The sequence below is a fragment of the Octodon degus genome, unplaced genomic scaffold (assembly GCF_000260255.1).
Source record: "Octodon degus isolate 3935 unplaced genomic scaffold, OctDeg1.0 scaffold00169, whole genome shotgun sequence".
Taxonomy (NCBI): Eukaryota; Metazoa; Chordata; class Mammalia; order Rodentia; family Octodontidae; genus Octodon; species Octodon degus.
Genome location: NW_004524745.1, coordinates 1,429,623 through 1,452,387, shown reverse-complemented (window position 1 = coordinate 1,452,387; position 22,765 = coordinate 1,429,623). Strand labels below are relative to the sequence as shown.

General features: G+C 35.8%; 1 protein-coding gene across 5 annotated transcripts in view; it reads left to right on the top strand.

The window, feature by feature from the left end:
• The window catches only part of Matr3 (matrin 3), a 51,197-nt gene extending 28,432 nt beyond the window's left edge, over positions 1–22,765 (top strand). For 2 of the 5 annotated variants that reach the window (XM_023703357.1, XM_004643247.2), the window contains exons 2-13: positions 8,298–8,359; positions 9,362–9,403; positions 9,802–9,914; positions 10,287–10,339; positions 10,815–10,940; positions 11,948–12,073; positions 12,253–12,420; positions 15,152–15,283; positions 15,844–16,257; positions 18,599–18,821; positions 19,444–19,565; positions 22,454–22,759. In XM_023703357.1, coding sequence (XP_023559125.1) covers positions 8,298–8,359; positions 9,362–9,403; positions 9,802–9,914; positions 10,287–10,339; positions 10,815–10,940; positions 11,948–12,073; positions 12,253–12,420; positions 15,152–15,283; positions 15,844–16,257; positions 18,599–18,821; positions 19,444–19,565; positions 22,454–22,504 — 1,632 coding nt within the window. In that variant the 3' untranslated portion in view covers positions 22,505–22,759. Of the gene's footprint in view, positions 1–1,551; positions 2,642–8,297; positions 8,360–9,361; positions 9,404–9,801; positions 9,915–10,286; positions 10,340–10,814; positions 10,941–11,947; positions 12,074–12,252; positions 12,421–15,151; positions 15,284–15,843; positions 16,258–18,598; positions 18,822–19,443; positions 19,566–22,453 lie in introns of all 5 variants that reach the window. The other 3 variants (XM_004643246.2, XM_023703354.1, XM_023703356.1) reach the window with 3 other exon arrangements.

The following is a 22,765-nucleotide window of genomic DNA, read 5'->3' as shown; positions in this document are numbered from 1 at the left end:
TTCATCCAAAGTTCACTCACTCTTATCTTTACTCTTTAATTAGTTTACATAGTGGATCTTGTCCAGAAGTAGTTTCTTTGGTGTCTTCTCAAATTCATCTTTCTTGGTGTGCAAAAACATCTGTTACTCAGCCACCTTTGATAGCATTTCTGTGTCTTTATTACATCTATTTTTAAAAAATCTGATCTAAGTCTTTCTTGCCTGTAACTTTATTTTATACCTCCTCTACCACTGTATTTTGTCCAATATATCTTTGCTTTGATCTATCATTGATTGAATTGTTCCCATAGTAGACTTGTAACTATTGGATATTGTCTAGTTTTTTGTGTAATAAAGTTTAAAATATTAACTTCCACAGCTTAAGTATATATGGTTGCTCAAAGCTTAATAAGCAGTTAACAGAATTCTGTAGCAAATAGTATGAGATTTATCTCGTCTGTGTGTTAAAAGGTGTCTTGCTGAGAATTTATTACATCTTTTAATATGAGAATCATGTGCAAATAGTTTATAAATTCTTCAACAGTTTTTAAGATGTTATGATTTATGAAAGAAAATAAAAAATTTCATCTAGGTATATATCTTAGAGGATAATCAGAATTAAAATTTTTCAGGTGATTGGGCTGTTCTTGTGAAAGGTCAGAAATCTATGTAACCAAGAACTCACTTTCATTTTTTACCTATTTTGAGCTCTAGGGGTGCTACAATAATCCTAAGTGTTAAATGAGTGCTGATAGATGCAAATTTGGGGGTATTTCCCTTCTTTAAATCACACCTTATATTTCTTATATTGTTTTTTCCCCTTAGATTTCCTGTTTCTATGCTGGCCAAAGTTGGTTCTCCTTACCTTATAAGAATAGATGTGAAATAACTGCCTGTTGTAGGTCAATAAGAAGGCAATTAGTGATATGGCTTAAATTTGTGCTGAAATCCTTAAAACTAGGAAATACTTACTCTTACATCTGTCTTCACCTCAAATTGATTTTATTGTATTATGGTCTCAACTATTATTTGGTCTTAGATCTTGTATTAGGTACTTGACCCCCTAAACTTCGTTTACTTGTGATTTTACTTGGTCCTTTCTGATAGTGATAGTAGGTCTCGTTTTCTAAAGCAGAATACAACTGATTCATCTTTTGACTTGCTGACCTTGTTTTTTTTATTACTGCTTTTTTTTTTGTTTTTGTTTTTTTTTTTTTAAGTCTTCTGGAACTTAAGCATCATGCTATAGGGTGTATTTTTATTCTTACAGAAGAGACCCATCTGTGTTTTCACTAAAATTTTGATGTACTCAGACATCTATTCCTTCAGTTTGTGTTTTTAAAACTCAGTATGAAATTCCCTTTAACAGTTAAATTTTAGCATGAAAAAGCACTTTTTAAGTATATGCAGGCTCTGCATACATCTGGAATCTGTTTAAGATATGTAATAAATTTCTTGTAAGTTTGAGATCTTAAATGGTTTTTTAATCAACATGATGCGTAAGTTTTTTTTTCTTAAAAAACGGCATCTACTTAAAGGGATTTATGACTAAAACTGCTTATTTTTCTACAGAGTTGTCTGCTGGTTCTCAGCTTGAAGAAGATTCTACAGTCCTTATTGATCCTTTTTCTTGGCGTTACCATTTTTGAAGCAAAGTTAACCTAGCTTTCTAGTTTGAGCTTTCTTTTTGGCCATCTTTTAAATTTTTTTTTTCAAAAAATCTATAAAATAGACAAGCGATAGTTCTACAATGTCCAAGTCATTCCAGCAGTCATCTCTCGGTAGGGACTCACAGGGTCATGGGCGTGACCTGTCTGCAGCAGGAATAGGCCTTCTTGCTGCTGCTACCCAGTCTTTAAGTATGCCAGCATCTCTTGGAAGGATGAACCAGGGTACTGCACGCCTTGCTAGCTTAATGAATCTTGGAATGAGTTCTTCATTGAATCAACAAGGAGCTCATAGTGCACTGTCTTCTGCTAGTACTTCTTCCCATAATTTGCAGTCTATATTTAACATTGGAAGTAGAGGTCCACTCCCTTTGTCTTCTCAACACCGTGGAGACACAGACCAGGCCAGTAACATTTTGGCCAGCTTTGGTCTGTCTGCTAGAGACTTAGATGAACTGAGTCGTTATCCAGAGGACAAGATTACTCCTGAGAATTTGCCCCAAATCCTTCTGCAGCTTAAAAGGAGGAGAACTGAAGAAGGCCCTACATTGAGTTATGGTAGAGATGGCAGATCTGCTACGCGAGAGCCACCATACAGAGTACCTAGGGATGATTGGGAAGAAAAAAGGCACTTTAGAAGAGATAGTTTTGATGATCGTGGTCCTAGTCTCAACCCAGTGCTTGATTATGACCATGGAAGTCGTTCTCAAGAATCTGGTTATTATGACAGAATGGATTATGAAGATGACAGATTAAGAGATGGAGAAAGGTGTAGGGATGACTCTTTTTTTGGTGAGACCTCGCATAACTATCATAAATTTGACAGTGAGTATGAGAGAATGGGACGTGGTCCTGGTCCCTTACAAGAGAGATCTCTCTTTGAGAAAAAGAGGGGCGCTCCTCCAAGTAGCAATATTGAAGACTTCCATGGACTCTTACCGAAGGGTTATCCCCATCTGTGCTCTATATGTGATTTGCCAGTTCATTCTAATAAGGTGAGTTAATGCAACAGATGCTTCTAATTTCTTTTACATTGTAGTGCCTATTCTGTATTTACCTATATCTTTTACTCTGATTCTGTAGTCTGATGACACTGAGTTGATCGAGAATTTTTATACTTTTGAGAACGCTTACTTTATTTGGAAAGGTAATTGTTTTTGAGCATTTTAAACCAGGGCTTTACATTAATGCAATCTGCCTAGATTACTTCTGGCCACAAAGCTGTCATCCACTGGGATTATCTTGTTGGTTTTTGGCATCAATATATTCTTCTTAATATTTAAGCAGGTTTTTTTGTCTGCTTTGTCGAATTGTTGTATTTTTTTCTGCAGTCAATGTACTCTGCCATTTAGGATACTAGATTTCAGCTTTCCATCTGTCTTGATTGCTGATTTGTATGTAGTAAAGATGTATTCTTGAACAATTCTCTTTTTTTCCTTATCCATGGCTATAGGGAAAGAGTTAATGTAGAGCCCTGGTGTTTGTTTCAGTATGTTTCATATTTTAGATTAGTTCATTCTTCCTTTTTTAATTTCCCTTTAACACAAAGTCTCATACAACTGAAATTTTTCATCATTTTTTTTCTCCTTTTCCACAACTTTCTTAAACATACTTCAAAGCTCACTTTTTATTATTATCCCATATTGCATCTGTCCCTTTTAGAGACTTGGATAAATCAGCTGCTACAGTATCCTGCTCTGTGATCCTCATAAACAAATCTTTTTCTGACTTAGGCTTAGTAGACTTCTGGTATAGTCATTTGGAAAAAAAAATCTAATTCTCCTTTTTCTTAATTATACATCTGGCAAAATGAGAACTTTTGCAAAACGCCCTTTTAAGTATGTTGTCCTTTCTCTTTCAACTTTTTCAGTGTTACTCATTCTCAAGGGGTGTTTTTTTCCAAACTATATTGTAGTTGACTTAAAGTCAACATTAAAACACCCCCGCTAGCTTGTTCTATAATCTGTGACCATCCATTTTTCCCGATGTGCTATATAGTTATCTACTTAATAAGTTGTTTCCATGAAATTGATTTGATGGTTACTGTTACAGGGTTTTTCTTTACAGTAACATCTCTAAGGGTCATTTTCTTTTCATATCTATTACTTTGAAATGTATTTTTTAGTATTGATTTTTGAGTAAAGAATTACCAATCACTCCCTTCCCTATGTTTAGATCTCAGCATTTTTGTCTTTTAATCTTTAATCCATGTCAAAGTAAGTTAGTATAAATGTTAAATTTAGGTTCATACGATTTGTTTTTATTGACAAAATAGAACTGTAGGCTGAAAAGTCAGCAAATTTTTATTTGGTATGTGGTCTTACTGTTCTTTTCCAAATTGTTGGATACAGTAAACATAGGGAGTTTGTTCTTGCTTTGTACTAAACTTCAAGGTTTAGATCTAGTGTGAATTAACCTAATTGAAAAGGCCCGTTAAGCTTTGACTCTATGGTTACTTCTTGCCCATTTACAAAGAAACAGCACAAATGGTACTATTAGAGTAATACTTTCAGTAGAGATTTCTAAATTTTAAGGAAAATAGTGTCTCGAAATGATGTTAAGGATCCTAAAATCTTTTGCTACTGGAGCTATAAAAGCTGTTAGGACATCATAAACAAAAGAGCCTGAGAGGTTTTTTCAGATACAAATTTCTGTTCTTAGCCAGGTGTGGTGGCGCACACTTGTAATCCCAGCACGTGGGAGGCTGAGGTAGGAGGTCTCCAGCTCAAGGTCAGCCTGGACTACATAATGAGGCACTGTCTCAAAAAAAAAAGTATATATATATATATGTAATTTTCTCTTTTAAAGTTTGCTACTTTTCTAGATTTTAAAGAAAGTAATTTAAATGGGTCTAAATTTAAGGTGTAGTTATTTGATGAACTTTAGATTGAAAAGTAAGATACCCTACCCTCGTGCAAGAGGTACTTTTTAGTCTGTAAAATATGCTTAAGTTCTGCCTACCTAGTCTGTGGTATTTTGCTAAAATGCTGAATATATCTAAGAAGTATTTTAGAAGACTTTCTAAAAAAAATTTGATTTACAAAACTTATATTTATAAATTGGCTCAGTTAGAAGTTTGAACGTGGATTCTCTTAAATGTTTGGTTGCCTTAATTTCTGTGTATGTGCATCATTGAAAAAACACATTAGCAGTAGACACTTGATTTCATAACTGATACAAAAATGACTTTAGGTAATATATTCTTCTGATGGAAATAACGAATGAAAGATTTTAAACATTCAATCCTGCTCTCTGGTATTGCTGCATAACTTGGAAAATCTGTTACTTTCATTTAGTGATGTTAAATAGCTTATATGATCAAACTTATGTTCTTAACATGAAATAAATTTAGGTGAAAAACATCTAATGGTTATCATGAAGAGTCCTTATTTTTTATATTGTTAGGTGACTTAAGTGATGGCCTTGCTTTTATTTATTTCTAGGTTTTTTTAGGATAGCAAGGTGCTTTTCTACACTATCTCCAATTTCCTTCCAGTTTCTTTCACTTAAATACAAGTGCCCACTATATCTCTCCTCTCTGCTATCTTGTCACTTAAGATACTTCCTTTTCGTATGACTAAAAGCCCTTATACTATTCTTTACTCTGCCATTCTGAAAATGCTTCCCAGATGATTCTTCATATAATTTCAAATATCTTATTAGCAACATCAAAGTAAACATAGTTTTCCTATAGAAACATCTGAATTTAAAAAGTGAATTCTTGGGGCATAGGTAGGTAGGTAGGTAGGTAGATGTCTAGCTAGCTCAGTGACATGGTGCCTTCCTGGCAAGCATGGGATTGTGAGTTTGCTTCCTGGCACCAAAAAAATAAAGTACATCTTTATTATTAATAATCTCAATCAAGTAGTAATTGCCTCAGTGTAGAATATGGGGGCATACAGATTTTTTTCAAAGCTCTTGCTTTTGACTTAAAAAACAAATAGAAGATCGGTACATTACTACAGTTTAGTATGGGTGGGCTTCCAAGGTACACGATTGATTTTATGACCCTTTTCAACACTTTGAAGACAACACTTTCACTGTAAAGTTTAAACCTTTAAAAAACATGGGGATTGAATGTAGTTTATTTTCAGCTATGTATCTTTTTGCCAACTCCTAAGAATTAGATGCATTACGAATATTTATTCTTCTAAAATATAGCTTATTAAAGATTTTTCATAAAATCTGAAAACTTTTAGTTCAGAAAATTTAATTCTTTTGTTTTTTGTTTTGTTTGCAGTATGGGGATCGTTTGCCTAGCAGATGCTTAAGCCACAGAGCTATCTCCCCAGACTCCCTCTAGAATTTAGGCTATACTGTAGACTCTTGCTTATACTGTAGACTTTTTTTCTTTTTCTTGTGGCTGGCATGGCATGTGGTGCCAGGAATCGAACCATGGTCCTTAAGTTTGGCTAAGCAGGCACTTTAGTCCACTGAGCTATTGTGCCCTTGCCAGTCCCATACTGTAGACATTTTAAAAGTGGCTTCCAACAAGTAATTGGTCTGTTGCTGTGCAGAGAAACTATGTATTCCAAATACCTGATTGCAGTGCCAACAAGAATTCCCACCCTCCACCCCCTTTTTGGTATTCAGAATCAAACTCAAGACCTCAGGCTTGCCAGGCAGGCGCTGTGCCACTGAGCTATATCCCTGCTCCCACACCGTAATTATTTTTAGGAAAATCTAGTTTTGAGAAACAGGAATGAGTAGTAATTGATAACTCCTTATGTTCTAAGTACCATTTTGTTGGAATGTATTTACCAACTTGTTCTTTGTAGGGTTTTAGTTCTGCTCTAATTTTTAGAAATTAGAATCCCATTTTATAAAATACCATTCTAAAGCTTAACATATCTTGTCACTTGCCATATTTTGTTCAGCTATAACCTCCCTAGTGCCACCTTTTAAGAGAAATACCTTGCCTATTCCAGCTATAATTGTATTAGATATAATGAGTATCACAGAAAGTGTCTGAATTCATAAAAATTTATGAAACTTCAGTAGTGTAAAACAAGTTGTAAAATACAGATAGTCAACTTTATTTCTTTCTGGAGCACTTGACGTGCCTGGTAATGTTCTGAAAAACAGTTTACCTTTATTCACATGTTTTCCACAAGAACCCTTTGAGGGCCAGGGAGATGGCTCAGTAGGATAAGCGCTTGACTGACAAACACAAGGATCTGAGTTCAATCCCCGGTTCCGAAAAAAAAAAAATAATAATAATAATAAATAAATAAAAATTTAAAAAAGAACCCTTTGAGGGGCTGGTGAGATGGCTCAGTGGTCTAAAGCACCTACTTAGGGCTGGAGAGATGGCTCAGTGGTCTAAAGCACCTACTTGGAACAAGCTTGGCAAAGCACAGGGACCGCGGTTCGATCCCCCAGCACCACATGCCAGCCAGCCCTGCCCCCTGGTGGGCTGAGCTGGCCACACACACACACACAATAAAAATAAATGTAATAAATAAAAAAATAATAAAAAAAAATAAAGCACCTACTTAGAACAAGCTTAGCAAAGCACAGGGACCACGGTTCAATCTTCCAGCACCACATGCCTGCCAGCCCCACCCCCTGGTGGGCTGAGCTGGACACACACACACATAAAAAATTTTTTAAAAAGAACCCTTTGAGAACATTTCTACATTAATTTAAATAACTTGAACAAAGGAGTCATATCTAGTTATACTCAATTTAGGAATGGAACCTCAACGGTTGACAACAGAGCCCACTTCTTTTTTAGCTATTCGTGTAAGGGTTTTCCCCTAAAGAAGGGAAAATATTTGAATAAAATAAAAATATAATTCTTCCAAACTTAAACACAAAGGAGCAAATATTGGCAAAATGTAATGTTTCTCTCAAATTTGGAAACTGGCATTCCCTAAATTTGTTACTATAGGTCAGGGAAGAATAGCACCGCACCGCACCGCACCCCCCCCCCCCCCCCGTGATACCAGGAATCTAACTCAGGCCAGGCAGATGCTTCCACCACTGAGCTATATCCCCAGCCCCCAAGAATAGCAACTTACTCCTTCAATAAATGAGTATTTTCTAGATGAAGCCAATTCTTACTAAGTCATGTTAGCTTTTTATAGCAATGCAAATTATAGTTCATTTCTCTCAAAATTAGTAGGTAATATGCTTATGTTGGGCCTGAAAGGCTGGATGAAATTAAAGATTTTTATTATGATTAACTTCACACCAGTTTTTCTAGAAAAGTAGTTACAAGTTTTATATTTTATTATTTTAGTAGATACAAACTTGATAGTTTATCATTCATACTTATAGCATTTCTAGTACAAGATAATGAATACTTAAGTTTGATCGATAGCAGTTTGTTATGTTTAACTGATGTCAAGGTCAGTTACTGTTCTTAATCTTTATTAATACTGTGCTGTTATCTTTTTCTTATCACATCTCTTAAGTATGCTGACCAAGTTAATCCAGTTTTTCCAAGAATGTGCATAGCGTATTTGAGGGCAGGATCAAGCATCAGACACAGAAAAATGGTTTTATATTAAATAAGTGTAATTTAATGAATGGACAGTTTGTATAGCCTACAATACTGTACAAGCATTAACATCCTAGAATTTGAATGGTTCAGATGAAAATATCATAGTTATATTTTGTTAATTCTACTAATTTACTTTGCTGCAGGAGTGGAGTCAACATATCAATGGAGCAAGTCACAGTCGTCGATGCCAGCTTCTTCTTGAAATGTAGGAGTTTGAAATACCTTTAAAGCATCCTTACCATGAATCAGAAACAGCCATTATTGGTTTTTGGGAGTTCATTTTTTACTTGTAATATTATAGTGTTATCACTAGTTACTACTACGTGGGCAATATTACCGATAACATTTCTAGGCCTATAATCCTATATTCAATATTAGATAAATCAATACTGATATTGTATCTTATTTCTGGGTTAAATATACATTGGCTTTTTTATAAAATGAAGAAATTCTAAGACAATAAAAGACCTTTAGAATAGATTCATGTTTTTAATGTTAATACATGCTCTAAAACAAAAGATACTAGAGGGTAATTAAAAGTTACTAAATATCAAGCAGAATTCACATGTCCATTTTTTATTTTTCACATACATTGGTTCTGAATTTAAGCTGCTGCAGTGAAATGGAGTACATAATTTGCCTAAGGCAGCTACATATGATGGCACACATCTATAATCTGAGCTCTTTGCTAACTTAAGAGGATGGCCACAAGTTTGAGGCCAAACTGGGCTATACACTGAATTTGAGGCTAATCTGAACTACATAGCTACACTGGAGTTGAAATTTTCTATATGCCTAACTCATTTAAGGCAATCCTTTGTAGTGCCGCAACTTAACTGTACTCTTGATATTTAATACTGGGGGGAAGAACTTGTGATCTCTTATTTCCCTATATAACCCTCATCATTTGTTGTGTAATACTTTTTCACCTTTTAATTTAACAAGTACAGGAAAAATTTAACTTTAGCCTATATCACCTACATTGCAAGCAGTACATGGCAAGTTTATACTCAAGTCATTTGTACTACTGTGAAGATTTGTAATTTTTCCTTTGAGATACGTATGTTATAATTAAAACTGATGTTTCTGGTGCTTAAGACTCTCAGATAAGTTTACTAATAGATGATCTCTACTTTAGAGGCCAAACAAGGCTATTTTGTGACAAGGACAGTTTTATTTTAAAGTTAATTTTCTGGTCTTTTTAAAGCTACCCAGAATGGAATCCTGACAATGATACAGGACACACAATGTAAGTTAAATTTTTTTAAGCTATTGTTTATAAAGAAGATCAATGTAAGGAATCTTGTTTCTAAGTTTCAATATTTCATATTTTCAGAATTTCTGCACAGAGATTGATAAAAATCACTATAGTTGAGGGCTTTTCAGGAAATACTTCAAGTAATGATTTTATTACTTTTTTTCCCGTAGTTATTCCATTTCTAAGTGCTTTCAAAAGTTGATCAAAGAGGGGCTGGGGAAATAGCTCAGTAGAATAAGCGCTTCCCTGGCAAGCGCAAGGGCCTGAGTTCAATCCCTGGTTCCGCAAAAAAAAAAAATTGATCGAAGATACAAGGGGTGCTTTAAACAGTAAGTCTTAACATTTATTGGACCTCTTGTGTTTCATATTTTATTTCTTCATATTACTAGGGGTGATCCATTCATGTTGCAGCAATCTACAAACCCAGCACCAGGAATTCTGGGACCACCACCTCCATCATTTCATCTTGGTGGACCAGCAGTGGGACCAAGAGGAAATCTGGGTGATTATATAATATTTATATTATCTTTCTTTGAAACCTTCTTAAAAGTGGAATGCAGTGATTATAGGCATAAGAAAGCATGTTTTTGTTTTTGTTTTTTGGCGGAACCAGGGATTGAACTCAGGTCCTTGCGCTTGCCAGGCAAGTGCTTGTTCCACTGAACTATCTCCCCGGCTCCAGAAGACCATGTTTGTAGTGTGGTTCTATGCCCCCTAGCCTTGGTTTGTGTTTTGTGGTGCTGGAGTCATATTCAGGACCTCCTGCATGTGGGGCAATTGCTCTATCACTAAGTTGTACATCAGAGCTGGAGTTTGTTTTTAAAGAAGTCTATTTTAAAGTCCATTTACTTTATATGTTTTTCCCCCCATAAAGGTGCTGGAAATGGGAACCTGCAAGGACCAAGACACATGCAGAAAGGCAGAGTGGTCAGTAGTACAGCTATTGCTTTTATTGTATTTGTTATGTGAACGTGATTTAACTTTACTAGTTGTGTATCAGTCTTCACAGATCACAGTGTTACACTTTGAAAGTCATAGGTTTTTATATTACTGATAACAGTTTAGACTTTATATATGCCAATAATTACACTTTTTTTTTTTTTTTTTTTTTTTTTTTTTAGTACCAGGGATTGAACTCAGGGACTTGCGCTTAATAGGCAAGCGCTTATTCTACTGAGCTAACTCCCTGGCCTGCCAATAGTCATAGATAATCTCACCTTGATACAGCATATTAGGATTTCTGTTACCTAGTTATGCACACAGTACTTAAAAAAATCAGTGCAGTCAGGCAATTTTGTGAAACATTAATTTGAGTTTTGGCAGAAAGTATTCAGTGACACTTCATTTGCTGTGGTTTTAAATTGTTATTTTAAATAATTTTTCTTTTTCCCACAATGGATAGGAGACTAGCCGAGTTGTTCACATCATGGATTTTCAGCGAGGGAAAAACTTGAGATACCAATTGCTACAGCTGGTGGAACCATTTGGAGTTATTTCAAATCATCTGATTCTAAATAAAATTAATGAGGTATGAGTTTGGAAATAAGCATATTTTTATATTAGTACTGTATTTTCCAAAGAAATTAAGTGAATTCTTAATTAGAAAAGAAACTGTAATCCACACTAATTTGGACTGCAAGGAAAAAACCACTAGTTTAACTAAGTCAGTGTCTAATACTAATGAATTACTAGTATCTCTATAAACTAGGAATCTCCAGTAGTAATTGTCATTACTATACTACTGAAGGGCATTATAAGAGGAAAATTCTTTGGAAAGCCATATCAGACTTACATCAAAATAGGACTGGCAAGATAGCACAGTGGACTAAGCTCATGCTTTGGCAAGCAGGGGGACCAGGGTTTGATCCCTGGTCCCACATGCTGTGCCAGTCCCACTCCTGGGGTGCACTGAGCTGGCGACGTTCCAAGTCCAGGTGTGGTTGCATATGCCTGTAATCCCAGCATTGAGGAGGCTGAAAACAGGAGGATCACCACGAGTCCATTCTGCTCAGTGAGAGCCTGTACCAAATACATAAGCTGAAGGAAGAAAAAAAAAAAGACCAAATCATTTTATTTTCACTATAATAGGCATAATAATTGATATTTTAGTAACCTGGATATAATTTCGTGTGTGTGTGTGTGTGTGTGTGTGTGTGTGTGTGTGTGTAACTGGGGATTGAACTCAGACCTTTGCACTTGCCAGTGAAGCGCTTATTCTACTGAGCCATCTCCCTGGCCCCAACCTGGATATAATTTGAAGTGACTTTTTCTCAGCACTAAGGATTGAACTCAGAGCACACTCCCAGCCATTTGTAATATTCAGACCATCTTGCTAGATTGCCTACTTTGAGCTTGAATTTGTTTTCCACTTAATCCAGCTGCCTCCGTATCTGGTATTAGACCTTTTTAGTTTTTGTAAGATAGCAAGTTGACGGCTCTGATCCTTTGCTTATCCGTTACTGAAAATGCTTCCAATTCAATTAAATATTATTGAGAACTGTGTGTGTTTTCAATGAATATTTTATATAATTTCAGGCATTTATTGAAATGGCTACTACAGAAGATGCTCAGGCTGCAGTGGATTATTACACAACTACGCCAGCATTAGTATTTGGCAAGCCAGTGAGAGTTCATTTATCCCAGAAGTATAAAAGAATAAAGGTAGTTTAATCTCCTTCCTGAGTTATTTAGAACCTCTCCATTTATTACCTCATTTTTATGTTTACTTCGTTAATTTAAAATTGTGGACAAAAATTGGGGTATTTTTAACTATTGGTTAATGATTGTAGTACACCTTTCTAACATTTATTTGACTTACCATATTTCTTCCTTCATTACAGAAACCTGAAGGAAAGCCAGATCAAAAATTTGATCAAAAACAAGAACTTGGACGTGTGATACATCTCAGCAATTTACCGCATTCTGGCTACTCTGATAGTGCTGTCCTCAAGCTTGCTGAGCCTTATGGAAAAATAAAGAATTATATATTGATGAGAATGAAAAGTCAGGTAATACACAGAGAGGTGTTCTCCTTTCACTACTAGAGCTTCAACCCCATATCTTCCCACATGATAGGCGAGTGCTCTGGCAGTGAAGTACATCTTCCCCCTGACTGAGGGTTTTGCAAAAAGATTGTTTCTCAAAATACTTAAGATATTTCACTTATCTGGCAGTATAGCTGAGTGGTAGCTATGTATTTGTATGTGTGAGGTTCCAGCACTAAAAATATGTGTCCCTGCATTCAAGATGCTGAGGCAGAAAAAACTCCATAAGTTCAAGGCTACCCTGGACTACATAACGAGATCTTGTATTTTTTTAAAAGTGTTATCAAAATATCTTGTTAATGATAAAAACAGGAAAGAATTTGCTTAATTTTAAAGATTTGTTTTCTTAACCATACAATGATGAATGCTGACTTTTTTCTTTTTAAGTGACAATAGCTAGTCATGGTGAAACATTGAATAAATTCTGGAAATACAAAGTAGAAAATAAAAGTTTTAGCCAAGGATGGTAGCATACACCTATAGTCCCTGTATGTACTTGGTAGGCTGAGTGGCAAAAGGATATCTTTGAGTTCAAGTCCTGTCTCAAACAAAAGAAAGGACTGACTTTTCTTTTCCTAGCTGGTAACACTGTTTCTACTATTTACTTCCAAAGATTTTTGTGGTACTGGGGATTGAATTTAGGAACTTATACTTCCAGCCAAGCACTTACCCTACTGAGCTGTCTCCACAGCCCTCCAAAGATTGTTTTATGCTTTTTCTCAGTGCAATTGTTTTGAAACATTTAATTCTTAATTAGTATTTAATTTTCTGAATATTGCTTAATCTTAATTTTTGTTCTATAATTTATACTATATCTTTGACTTACAATTTATTTAAAAGACGTATGATATCTTCTAGTATTAGAAACTTTAAAAAGTATATTTCCATTTTCTGTTGACTTTATATTACTTCTTCCCTGTCTTTTATACACACATATGCACACATATATGGAAAAAAAAATACGTGTATAACCCAACATAAGATTGGTACTGTTTCATAGAAATCTGCAATGACCTTTAAATAAGGGTTCATCTAATATATCTTTTATATAGTCCTGCATAACTATCATATTGAGAACTCTCTATTGTTCATCCAGGAGCATACTGCAACTTCTCTTGCCTTTTGAATTATGCTCTTTGTTATTTCCTATATGCTACTTCTGGAGGTATTAAAATATTTCAAGATTGTAAAAAAAAAAAAAAAAGATCATTTTAGGTAAATATAGACACCCTTATTTTCCTCAGCTGCTATTATGCATTTCACTGAGTTAACTAGCATATACATGGATTAGATGGATGATTATAGAGTTGGTTATAATTTTAGCTCCAGTATTAGTCTGGCTGTGCATTGTGCAGCATTTGAATTTTTACATTTTTATGTGTACCTAGTTGCAAGATAAATTTTCAAACTTGAAATTACAAATCCTGATACATATTTTTTTGTTGTTGTTGTTTTTTAATGTATTTGGTACAGGGTTTCACTACACAGTAGCTCGGACTCATAGTGATCCTCCTATTTTCAGCCTCCCTAGCTCTAAGATTGTAGGCATGTACTACCACGCCCAGATTCTGTTGCCAGCTGGGGAAGGGCAGCACAGCATGTGGTGCCAGGGGTCAAACCTTGTCCCTTTCCTATATAGGAAAGCACATACCCTGGTGCGTTCCTAGATAGGTGCTTAATCCGCTGAGGTATCTCACTGGCCCCCACCTGTCATCTTTGATGTTGCCAAGTATTTTGCAAATAGACATCCATATAAATCCTAAGTTGTTTCATGAACATTGGATAATTAGAGATTTGTCAGATTGCATTTATTGGCAGAAATAAGTTGCCTCGTACTTGTATTTTTATTTTTAAAATTTCGGAGGACTATTGAGTAGTGAGACCCGGTTCACTCCCCAGCAAGAAGAATCATTGAGGAGAGCACTTGCACAGTATGTGTATGTGTCCTCATTTCCATTAACACTAGAAATTAAAACGCTGTGAGCATTCTAGGAAAGCACTTTGCCACTGAGCTGTTACAGTATCTCCCTTTTTACTTTTTATTGTTATACAAGGTCTCACTAAATGGGCCAGGCTGATCTTGAACTTGGGCTCTTTCAGCCTTAGCCTTCAAAGAAACAGGGATTACAATCATGTGACATCACATCCAGCTTCTTCTAATGTTTGCCATATATGTTATAGTTTGACATTCTGAATTTTCATTTTCCATAGTTTCCTGTGTGTGGTGGGTTTTTTTTTTGTTTCGTTTTGTTTTTTGGTCAGACAGGGTCTCACTGTATAGTTCAGACTGATGTTGAACTCACTATGTAGCCCAAGCTGTTGTCCTCACACTTAATGATGATCCTGCCTCAGCCTCCCAAGTGCTGGAGTCATAGTGTTTTATTATCTTCTAATCTTGTCTCTAAAAGACTATATACTGGTAGTTGAATATTTGAGCTTACAAGGCTCAGGACATAGCTCATAGTACAGTGCCTGACAGGGTCCTGAGTTTGTTCCCTGGTATCAAAATAAATACACAAACGTATAGGGATACAGGGATTATTGGGGAGTTGACTTCGGCATCTTAACAGTTTTTGTACTAAAGATTTAAGTCTCCCAATATATAGTAGAATAAATAATAAAAATCTATGCAGTTTTGTGAAAATTAATGTCCTTTGTGGATTTTTTTTTTTTTTTTTTTTTTTTTTTTTTTTAGGCTTTTATTGAGATGGAGACCAGAGAAGATGCAATGGCAATGGTTGACCATTGTCTGAAAAAAGCCCTTTGGTTTCAGGGGAGATGTGTTAAGGTTGACCTGTCTGAGAAATACAAAAAACTGGTACTAAGGGTACGTAGTTACAGTATTGTCTTCATTACAAAGCTCAAGTGATGTGGTCCTGCTATAGTGACTGTCCTGTGACCCCTAAATCCTGTGTGGCATGGTCATTGAAGGAAAATACCTCCCAATTTTCATGTCTTCTCTAGTACTAAAAGTTTTTAAACTAGTGTTGAGGACCTTTGTTGCTTTTATCTATTTAAATTTTTGTTTAAACAATTATGCTACCAAAATATTATCAATGTCTGATGATTTGCTGATTATGATAAAGATGATCTGAGTTGGTTTAATAAGGATGGTCAAATTATAAATTTTTATTTATTTTTTTTTACATTTTAGTGTGTGTGTGTGTGTGTGTGTGTGTCCAGCTCAGCCCACCAGGGGGCGGGGCTGGCCGGCATGTGGTGCTGGGGGATCGAACCGCGGTCCCTGCGCTTTGCCAAGCTTGTTCTAAGTAGGTGCTTTAGACCACTGAGCCATCTCTCCAGCCCCTCAAATTATTAATTGGATTGTATAATTTACATGAGTATTTTAATATATTTGTTTTAATGGTCATGAAACTTGTCTTGTAGATTCCGAACAGAGGGATTGATTTACTGAAAAAAGATAAGTCCCGAAAAAGATCTTATTCTCCAGATGGCAAAGAATCTCCAAGTGATAAGAAGTCCAAAACAGATGGTTCTCAGAAGACTGAAAGTACAACTGAAGGAAAAGAACAAGAAGAGAAGTCAGGTGAAGATGCTGAAAAAGATACAAAGGATGACCAAGCAGAACAGGAGCCTAATATGCTTCTTGAATCTGAAGATGAGCTACTTGTAGATGAAGAAGAAGCAGCAGCTCTTCTAGAAAGTGGCAGTTCAGTGGGAGATGAGACTGATCTTGCTAATTTAGGTGATGTGGCTTCTGATGGGAAAAAGGAGCCTTCAGATAAAGCTATAAAAAAAGATGCCAGTGCTTCAGCAGCAGCAAAGAAAAAACTTAAAAAGGTAAAAAAGATTTTATTTTGATGTTAATAGCATATGGGCCAACCAGATAGCTCAGCAGACTAAAGCACCTGCTTAGGCAAGCACAGGGACCAGGGTTTGAACCTGGTTGTGCTCTGCTGACCCTGCCCCTGGGCACACTGAGGCTAGGTGTGGTGGCACGCACCTGTAATCTCAGCACTTGGGAGGCTGAAAACAGGAGGATCACTTTGAGTCTGTTATGTATAGTTAGACCCTGTACTAAATACATAAATAATAGCAAAATAGATCAGTTTACCAGATTATTTACTCTAGCAGTGCCAGGTAAAGAAAATTATATTATTTCTGTCAGAAAAATCAGGATTCAGAATGTAAGCATTTAAATCCCAGCTCTGCAATAAATTGAATGACTAGGACATCTCATAGCTGCAAAAAAGAAAGTCATTTTGCAAAGAAAACTTCAGTAGATAAGGTGAAAGACAAAATTGTATGTGGTTTTTCTTTATACTGGGGATCAAATTCATGACCTTGCATTTGCCAGGCAGGCATTGTACTGCTAGCTATATATCCCTCACCCAGTATGTGCTTTTGTATTGTAGTGGTTGTATATTAGTACTACTTTGTACAGCTTGTTTTTTAAAAAGTAAGTTATGAGTTCTCAATAAGTAGACTGACCCAAGACACTTAAAACACATTGGTCATTCATCTAAAAATTTATTTTGATGCCTGGCAAATGCAAGGTCCTGAATTTGATTCCTGGCACCAAAAAAATAACTGGCTTTGAGCGGACATCGTGGCACATACCTAAAATCGTAACAGTCTTATAGACCAAGGCAAGAGGATCACAAGTTTGAAACCAGCCTCAGCAACTTAGCAAGACTTCATATGAAAATACTATTCAGTTTAAGAATTAGGGTATTAAAATGCCTTTGAAACCCCTTACGTTAAGTGGCCCCTTAGAGTAAAAGGAGATTTTCATTAGGATACTAATATTTGGTAAGTAGAAAACTAATATTTATGCCACATTTTGATGGCTTTGTCACATAATTGTAGTTGTGTTTTTCTTTTTTTCAGCAAGAACTAGTGATTATTGGACTCTTAATATGTGCCACAAAATTTTCAAAGGTCTTTATGTATGTTCAGTCTCTTAGTAATGTGGAAAGTAGGTACCCATTCATGTGCGAGAACATTGAAACATGGATGTTCATAATTTGGCCTAGTTCATACTGCTTGTAAGTGGCATAGCCAGTATTTAAACATACACATTCATGCTCCAGAGTTTGATTTCTTAGCATTTGTGTATTTTTCCTAAACAAATTGTAAGATACTATTTTGAAAAGAACATTGCACAGCTCATTTAAAAAAATTAGTTCTTCTGTTGCTTAGCACAGTGGTAGTCTCAGGAAAGGGACAATAATGTATGACTGCCTTCATACCAGTTTTCTTTTTCTTTCTTTTCTTTTTTTCTTTTTCTCTTTTTTGGTGGAACCAGGGATTGACTCAGGCCCTTGCGCTTGCCAGGGAAGTGCTTATTCCACTGAGCCATCTCCCCGGCCCCAATACCAGTTTTCTTATTGTGAGAAGCAAGCCTTCCGTTTACTAGCAGTTTTGGCGGATTTTTTGGTGCTTGGCATTGAACTCAGGAACTTTCAGCATGTTCAGGAAGAATTCTACTGCTGAACTATATTCCTAACACCCATTATTTAACTCTAAAACCTGAATTGTTGTTACATATTTAGTATAGGGTCTCACTGTGTAGATCAGACTCATAGATCGGACTGGTACCTGTTTTTAACCTCCCAAACATTGGGGTCTCAGTGCACACCAGGTGGTGGGGCTGGCAGGGCACACCCGAGCCACTATGTTCTGCTTAAATAGGTGCTTTAGTCCACTGAGAATCTGGCCAGCCCTCTGAATTATTATTATTGTTTTTTAAATTATTTTTAAAAGATGTCAGTGAATAGGTATGTGGTTGCCCATGCCTGTAATCTCAATACTCAGGAGCCCAAGGCCAGCCTAGGCTACAAGTGAGTTCCAGGCAGATTGGAACTAAAATGAGATCCTGTCTCAAAATAAACAAAAAAAGTTATCCATTATTTTGGTAACAAAAAGTATTTTGAGAAAATAAAGACAAAGACGCTATTCCATTCCCTTCAAGTAAAACAAATGGAGGGGATGCTGCAGGATAATTGTTGCAGAGTAAATTTGTCTTTCTTAACAGCGTCGTTTCCCAGGGAGTATGGAAGGTTTTGTCACTCTAAATGAGGTTGGTGATGAGGAAGATTTGGAACTTCAGAAACCTCATAAATAGGGCATGGCATTTAAATCTGGTGACAGAAATAATGATGGTTTGGTTGACATTAAGGTGGACAAGATCGAGGAACTTGATCAGGACAACGAAGCAGCGTTGGAAAATGGAATTAAAAATGAAGAAAACACAGAACCAGGTGCTGAATCTGCTGAGAATGCTGATGATCCCAACAAAGATACAAGTGAAACTACAGATGGCCAAAGTGATGAAAACAAGGAGGACTTTGCAATCCCAGATGAGTATAGAATTGGACCATACCAACCTAATGTTCCTGTTGGTGAGCTTTTATTTAAGCCATTGTTCTTCCCAATTCTTAACTACCTCTAACACTATACTTTCAGGGATCATTTCTATAGTATGTTAACTACCTGTACCCCTGCGAATTTACTAAACTTAAGTTTTAAAATACAGTCTTAAATTTAAGTTCTGATAGTATATTAATGTTTTTGTGGGGAAACAAACATTAACAGATTTATACCGCTCTTTGCTTCTTAACATGTCTTAGGATTTTCATGTTATTGTTACACAATGTTCTCATAAAAGTTCCTAGAAATTATTTGTTGCTTTTTGTTTGTGTTTCAGTGTTAATTTTTGTCATTTTAGGAGTACAGTTAGACAAAACCTTAAATGTCAGTTATGTGCAAAATCAGCTGGCAACTAGTAATGTCATGATTTGATTTTGTTTCCACCATAGGCCATATTAGACTTTTTGCAAATATACATTGTCATGCATGGGCCTGAGTTCAATCCCTGGTTCTGCAAATATATGTGGGTGTGGGTGTGTGTGTACACACACGCAATGTCTGATACAGATTATATTGAAAGGAAAAAATGTTTGAGACTACTAAAGAATATCTTCAGTTTGCTTAATTTGTAAGCATTTATGTTTGTGTTCCTAGGTATAGACTATGTGATACCTAAAACAGGGTTTTACTGTAAGCTGTGTTCCCTCTTTTATACAAATGAAGAAGTTGCAAAGAATACTCATTGCAGCAGCCTTCCTCATTATCAGAAATTAAAGGTAAGGCTGAATCGAAAAGAGGAGAGTTCTTTTGTAAAAAGTAACAAATCATTTACACTGTGGAAATAAATGAATTAGAAGTATGTTATGTCTCTAGACCCAGCACAGTGCTTTATCCTGAGGATAAATCTTTCTTTTTTTAATTGAAGGGTTTTAAGCAATTTAATGGATTTGAGAAATATTTCTTGAGCCTCTTTTCTTTTTTTAATTGTAACTTACAAAGTGTACAATATAACTAAAATTATGTAAGTGTTCTTAGATTGGTGGTAGGCTATAATTTCTCATTTGGAAGGTCCTGGAGGCCTGAGTACCACATCCCTAATTTAATGATTTTTACATTGACATTACTGAGTAGTAATGCCTTTATATTACTTTAGATAAATAGTATAACAGAAGAATAACCAGTTCCTATTTTTTAAGTTACAGAGCTCTTTATGGTCTAACTATTGAAATAGGTAATAGAAAAAAATTACGAACTAATAAAGAACTCAAAGATAACTTGGACCAGATAGGGTGATGCACACCTATTATCCCAGCACTTTGAAGGCTAAGACAAGAGGCTCATCATGAATTTAAGACCAGTCTGGCCTACATAAGCGGGTTCAAGGCCAGCCTGCACTACGTAGCAAGACTGTGTCTCAGGAAAAAAACAATAAAATGAAGATAACTTGTTTTTTTCACACTTAGATATTATACATGTTAACTACTTGTAAAGTCGAAATCGCAAATGCTTCAATATCTGAATCTTGACAGGATGTCACAAGTAGAAGATTCCACCTGGCCTTGACTAGGTAGTGATTACAGTGTTAAAATTACTATCAGGAATTAAAGGTAGAACATTTGCCTACCATATATAAAGCCCTAGATTTGATTTTCCAGAACAGTGAAAAATAATCTACATTCAGACCATGAATAAAATGTATATGAAGTAAATTTTGTGTTTAGGCTTGAATTTTGTTCATTGCAAGATATTGTAGGATATATTTATAGATACTCCAAAATCTGAAATCCAAAAGCACTTGAGATAAGGGATACTTTCAACTTATTCAAATTGTTACCAGATTTTTCTCTGTTAGATATGGATAAAGGTAGCTGTAGGTTGTAGACTAATACTCGGTTTTTTTTTTTTTTGTTTTGTTTTTTTACTTGATACATGGTCTTGCTATGCAGCTCATACTTGTAATGATCCTACTGTTTTCACCCTCCCCGGCGCTGGGATTACAGGTGTACACCACCATGCTTGGTCTCAGTTGCCTGCTCAGCGTGGCCGGGGGCAGGATGAGCACGCATGTGGTGCTAGCGATCAAACCCTGGTCCCTGTGCTTGCCTAAGCAAGCACTTAGTCCACTGAGCTATCTTATTTTGTTTTAAATACAACTTTTGGGGGTATCTTCTTATCCCTACCATTGTGGATGTGAAAAAAGAATGCCAGTTACTCTCATTGCTAATAGCAATTTAGGTTCAGAATATGTACTTGTTACGGATTTGTCTCAGGGCCTCAAGCATATCAAGCATATATTCTACCACTGAATTACATTTCTAATGTGTATTATAAATACTTATATCTGCTTTAATTTAAGAGATTGGTGGATCAGGGACTGTGTATAATCTATCAAGAGTATGGAATGATTTAAGTCTCTAAGCACTTTGATAGTATAGAAACAGTACTATGCTTTATAATTAGACATTTGGTCTATTGTAGGTGGTTCATTTTGTACTGCATGTTGAACCTAGCTACATCCTAGCCTTTTGTTGCTTCTCTTTTGAAATAGGGTCTTGCCAATTTGCTAGGTTGGATTTAACTGTGTGATCTTGTTTTGCCCTCCCAGTATGGTGGGATTACACCAATGTCACTACACCTGGCTTTTTTTTTTTTAATAATAGACAGGATCTTGCTATGTAGTTTAGGCTAGCCTTTCTGGGATTTACAGGCATATGCCACCATGCCTGGTTTTTGGTTTTCTCTTACCTTTTTTTTTTTTTTTTTTGTAATTTTACAGATTTTATTTATTTTTTATATGTATTTAGTACAGGATCTCACTACACAGATCAGACTCGTAATGATCCTCCTGTTTTTCAGCCTCCCAAGTGCTGGGATAGCAGACGCATGTCACCATGCTCAGTCTGAATTGCATCTCAGCATGTCCTGGCAGCAGAGCCAGCACAGGAGGCTGGGGATCAGACCCCCCAGCTTCTGTCTGCCTAAACAGGTGCTTTAATCTGCTGAGCTATCTGGCTGGCCCTACAGATTTTATTAGAATGTAGCCATGATTATTTTGCCTATGGCTACTTTAGTACAGGAAAAATAACAGCAAACCTAAAATATTTAATCCTGGTCCTTTGAAAATGTATTTGACTGTGTTAGAGTACACTAGTTCTGTGTAACTGTGTTCTTTGTTTTCTCATCTGTACATGTTAGGGTTGATAGCACATAAAAATAACTCATTTTTCACATTAAACTTTATTTTTCCCATTCCTTATTGTGGTGTCTTCTGAACCAGTTTAGTCTTGTACAATAAGAATTTATTGGGGCTGGGGAGATAGATCAGTAAAATAAAAAGGGCTTGAGTTCAATCCCTGGTTCTGCCAAAAAAAAAAAAAAAAGAATTAATTCATTCCAGCTGCATTTGATGGCATATGCCTGTAATCTCAGCACATGGGAAGCTGAGGTGGGAGGCTGAGGCAGGAGAATCACGATGAGTTCGAGGCCATCCTCAGCTACATAGTGAGTTTAAGGTCAACCTGAAATACATAGTGAGATCTTGTCTCAAACAAAATCTTCAAATATTGATACAGTTTGAATTGGACTAAACTTGGATAAAATATTTTGTAGTCAATATGCGTTTCTCTTAAGTAATTTAATCTTTACTATTTTTTTCTCTTCTCAGAAATTTCTGAATAAATTGGCAGAGGAACGCAGGCAGAAGAAGGAAGGTTAAGATGTGCAAGAAGTTTGATTTCAAAGAAAACAATGGTTCTTTGTTTTTAAATGTTAACCTTTTTTAAATACAATACTGATAGTTAGGATAAAACTATTGTACTCTTTTGTTTTAGTGGAAAAATAATAGATGTCTGTTCCTGTGTTAAGTGTTAATAGAAAAAATACACATAAGTTAATGATGAATAGTTTTGTTTCATCAGAAGGGCAACAGACTGAAGTACTTTATAGAAACTGACACTGTAATCTAAAACACTTGCAC